Source organism: Gavialis gangeticus, unplaced genomic scaffold (genome assembly GCF_001723915.1).
Source record: "Gavialis gangeticus isolate Ggan-Ray unplaced genomic scaffold, GavGan_comp1, whole genome shotgun sequence".
Classification (NCBI taxonomy): domain Eukaryota; kingdom Metazoa; phylum Chordata; order Crocodylia; family Gavialidae; genus Gavialis; species Gavialis gangeticus.
Window position 1 is genome coordinate 27,129,717 of NW_017728995.1, and position 4,894 is coordinate 27,134,610.

Here is a 4,894-nt window from a genome sequence, read left to right on the forward strand (position 1 = left end):
ATTAAACACAGCAGGACAAATAAAAATGAATAAAAAGAGGGGGAAAAAAACCCCCACACACATATATAAAGGAAAAACACATGGCCACATATCTGAGCACTTTTCAATACAAAATGTTCCCTGTAACCAGGCATCTGTCCTTAAAAGAACAATACCCTGTTAAATCAAACTGGTTTTCAACTGCAAATCATTTATTTTGTTAAATTCTACGATGCCATTATAGCATGAATAACTTTAAGTTTCTTGCTACATAATTATTTGAAGCGTTAGGTATTGTACTTTTGTTTTATAATTACACAGTAATTATAAGTGTATAGTACCAAACTGATGACAACACTATTTTGTTGAAAAGGTCTCGCATTCAAAAGGAGTATTCTTTAAAACACCACGGCATTATGCCACTAACCAATACCAGACTTCTGTGAAAGACAAATCTGTATTGGGATAAAAGCTAATTAGTTCTCATCTCAAAACACAGCATACTTGAACTAATCAATCTGAAACTGTACCAAACCCTCAAGACGGAAAACAGCACGCATATATACCTTGTAACGTTCTCTTCATAATTCAAGTCCCCGCTTGTATTTACACAAAATTAAGGAAGGAAATACTGAAAGCAGCAAAAAGAAACATTTTTGGCATAGCCAATTCCGGTAGCTGGAGTAGAAATTTGCAATATTTTTTCTGTTTGTAGGTCTGGATTTGGAAATAAAGGAGTGACTAGGCTTTATTAAAAAGGGCACTGTCAGGAGGGGAAGCAACCTTCTCATCCACTTCAAAGCAGTTTAATGCTCAACTTTTCCTAAATTTTTTTTTTTTTTTTTTTGCATCTGTATAAAAAAAGCCATACAGCTCTTTTTAGCACAAGTTCCATTTACTAATTTCAACAGTAATTCAGACTTGAATATCAGACAGCCAGGAGTCTTCAACCCCTGTTCCCAATGACTATAATCACTTTTTTAGACTGAAGTTGGACATTTTCTTGCTTTTTACAGAACAGTATTGGTCGCAAAACCACCAAAAGCCTCCCTCACAAGTCAGCAGGTGCAGAGTGAGTGTTTTCAGCATGAAAGAAGCTCCTGTAATGTAAAAAGCACAGAACAAGATAAAATCCTGCTTTGAAGTGACAACAGTCCCAATTTAGTTCCACGCAATGAGGCACACAGAAGTAGTGGTAGATCAACAAAATAATTTAAGGAAACAAAAGAAGCCAGTATGATATTCTGCATCTGATTAAGTTTGGGAAGAGTTTTACTTTTAAAATGTCTATATTTGGCAACCACAGTGATCTGTCATCTTGAACAGCTCAACAAAAAGTCATTGAACATGGGCTTTGTCCATAACAGCAATACATATACACTGTCAAGTTTTAAATTACATGTCTCAGGACAATCGCTTCAAAACTCAGATTCGTGTCAGACTTGCCACAGGGTCACTGGTTCTCTCCTACTGCAGCCGTAAGTCCAATGCCTCCATTTAAAAATACTGTATTGTGCAGCAAACATTAAGACACAAATTCAGTATATTCAAGTTTTAAATTTCTACAGAAATGAAAAGAAAAAAAAAAACCCTTCTTGAACAGATAGGTAAGCATCTCAAAACTGTAATGAAATTGGATTTATTAGATAACCTAGAGAATATTAGATTCTATCATTATGCACACAACTCATCTCAATGAAGCTCACTGAAGGCTGACTATAGTATTAAACATGGGTACTATAAGTGCACAGTAGTTGCGTAGTACTTCAACTGCTCTTAAAGAAAGTTGAGGTACAATAAAACCTTTCAGATAGGCACCTAGATATCCCAATAACAATCTCACTTTTGTTGGTTGTTTCTACTCAAACCCCACTTAGACAATACCTGTAATTTTCCATAAAAGAAAAATATCGGATTCAGTACACTTAAATATATCACTCTTGTAGGAAGTGCTATCAATATAGTCTTTGCAACTAGCCCAAAGTGTATATTTAAGGAGTTTAAAAAAAATATTTGATGCTGATCTGTGTAATTCGGATGCCAAACATCAGTTGTCCAATGAAGACAGCATTGTGCTTCATGTGAAACCAGAAACCTCAAAATAATCATAAAGCTTCTCAGATAGGAAAATAAAACTAGGGTGGTTCACAAAAATGATTAAATCCACAATGTTGGAATTATAACTGGCAAAAGTGGTCCAGACTAGAAGAGAAGCCCAAACCACCAGGAGAAGAGTGAAATATGATATGGTCCAAGATGTATCCTTAAAGGTTTGTCTCAACCCTCAACCCTTATTGTGAGGATTGAACTTCAGTTCAGTTCAGTCCAGCCAGCAGAAATTGACTGTGCAATTTTCCATTGTATTTATTTGTACACACTATGTACATTCTAGAAGGGTCCATTAGTGCTACACTGTCGTACTTTTTGTCCCAGCAATTTGAGGGCGTGCAAATTCCACAAAGTCATCAATAAGAACTGGCCATGCCCCTAAAAGAGAGAGAGAAAAAAAAACAAACATGCATACACACCAGAACATAAGAAAATCAGGGCTACAAAACCACCATCTGTCCAAACTAGTTCCATACCTTAAAAAACAAACAAACGCACAAACAAAAAAAAAAAAAAAACCTTTTACTTAAATAAAATTCTTCCCCTTTTAATGTTTTCTGTGTTAAGTTTTAGATGAAAAATCCTTGTTTGATTCAGTTACTTGAGACTGAAGAGCTAGTTTAAGATGTTTCCACCCTAAAACAAGACCTCCCCCACCTCAAATCTCAAATTAAACATGCACAATTTTTCAGGTCTCATGTCACCACCTTACTAAGGAAAGCTGGGCAAGGCGCCTTCCACTCAACAGGGCATCTGCCCGAGAAGAGTGTGGCAACACAATCTCTGCAGACTGTCCTTGTCTGGCTAAATGAGGCTAAGTTACACATACAGCTCTTTGCTGGTACAGGATACCATGCAAAGTGCTCCTGTGACACATGCACCTAGACCAGCAAGGCTGCACCTGCACAGTAAAACAAGCTAGAGTGATTAAAGCACTATATCAGCCTCTATTTGCCATCTTAACTGCATTTGAATTAGGGGCATCTGCTGGCACAGCTGTCAGCCAGGGGTCACACTCCTCACAGCTCTGATCCACACACGGTTGTGCTAGCAGGAGCCTCTAATGTAGGCCTAGCCCCAACTAGGATCCAGAACTGAAATCTAGTAGGGTAACAGGTGCTGCAGACTTCTATGAATTATAAAAAGGGGCGTCTGGACCAAGCAACAGTGAAAGAGTAAAGAACTGTAATTAGTAACAGCTAACGACTGCATGTCCATGTAGTGTTCAGATGCTGAAAATCAGCACGTGTCATTTCAAGACAAAAAAAAAAAAACTGTTACTGCAGATGCTGTAGGGTAGGAGTTCTTTAACTGGGGCCTACAAACTACACCCACCCGCTTCATTTAGGAGAGAGAACAGCCCCTTACTCAAGGAATACGCAGGTTTGCTTAAGAGGGCATCTGTGCACACGCTGATGCACAGGTTCTACGTAACAGCCTCGTACATACTCCATCCCCTGTGTATTCCTGGTCTCATTTTACTATCACTGCTGACAGAGCTAACCATTCAAAACTATTCTTACACTGAGAAACAGCAAAAGCAGGAGTCTTGCACAGGCTCCTCACTAACTGATTTGCTAGAGGAAGCAAGTATTAGATTTTTTTTTTTAAATAAATAGCAGAGTTGGAGACTAGGCTGCTTGAAGATGTGAAAACAACACTTTACTTTAAATTCAGCCTGCTCCCATGCCAAGCCCAGAGCATGCGCAGAAGGGGCAGTGCGTTAATCTGACCCGGCTCTGCAGCATCTGTATAGATCAGGTATTTTAGTGAGGCTTTTTGGGCACTTTTACCTAATAGCTGATTGAATCAGCTTTAGACAAAAGCAGCAAAACACCCTGCTGAAGGGCTCAATCCATACAGATGATGCAGAACCAGGTCGAACCAAGGTGCTGCTTCTTCCGGTATAGCAAGTTTGGGTTTTGGTTTGTTTGTTTTTTGGGGGGTTTTTTTGGTTTGGTTTTTTTTTGGTGGTGTTTGGGGCAGAGAGGTTTTCACATCTGCAAGCAGCCTATTTGTTTTGTGGAGGGAAGAGGTGATTCTTGTAGGTTGCCAGGAAAGAATAAAAAAGGTGCCAGTTTATACTTTTCTCTTTTTAAATGCGCATGGTTTCAGGGCTGTAAAGGACTGTCAAAGAAACCCATCAACCCCAGGACAAGTCATCGTGCCATAGGGAGGACACTAATTACCTGTCGCTGGGTAGGTACAATACACCAAAAACAGTGCTAAGTGAACCGTATAGTTACACATTAAGAAACTGGTAACACAAAAAAGAAACATTACCTTCCTCATCATAATTAGACATATCATCTGCTATCATTGTACTGAAGTCTAAAAGAAGGTTCCAGGTATCCTTAGGTATTGATCTTTTATGATGTTCCTATTTGGGGAAAAATATCTGCATTTAAAAACCATGAAGAAAATGAAAATTAAAGTCCACAAACACACAACAATACTCGAATATATCACACTTGAGTATGTCCCAAGTCCCCCAAACATTTCTCTTGTACTTGCCACAAATATTTATTCATGTCTTACAATATCAATGTTCTGTATTTAACTCATGGCATCTAGTCAACGCTTCAACTAGAGGTTCACCGATACGTCGGTCCAATATCGGATCGGCACCAATATAAAGAAAATTGACAATATCGGAAATCATCTTTTTTTGCCTGATGCAGCCGATAATGTGGCTGATAAATGCCCCCTGCATGACACAGCTGCAACATGCATGGGAGTGCAGCCTGGCAGCGTGGAGAGCTGCATCCAGCTGATAAGCCTGTTGTGGTGGAAGGGGAGGGGGAAG

The 4,894-nt window shown here is 39.0% G+C and overlaps 1 protein-coding gene across 2 annotated transcripts in view; it reads right to left on the reverse strand.

The window, feature by feature from the left end:
- Positions 1-172: 172 nt before the first annotated feature.
- DCUN1D1 (defective in cullin neddylation 1 domain containing 1) overlaps positions 173-4,894 on the reverse strand; it is a 40,223-nt gene continuing 35,501 nt past the window's right edge. For both annotated transcript variants that reach the window (XM_019503358.1, XM_019503359.1), the window contains exons 6-7: positions 4,372-4,468; positions 173-2,466 (exon numbers count right to left, since the gene is read on the reverse strand). In XM_019503358.1, coding sequence (XP_019358903.1) covers positions 2,387-2,466; positions 4,372-4,468 — 177 coding nt within the window. In that variant the 3' untranslated portion in view covers positions 173-2,386. The remainder of the gene's footprint in view (positions 2,467-4,371; positions 4,469-4,894) is intronic.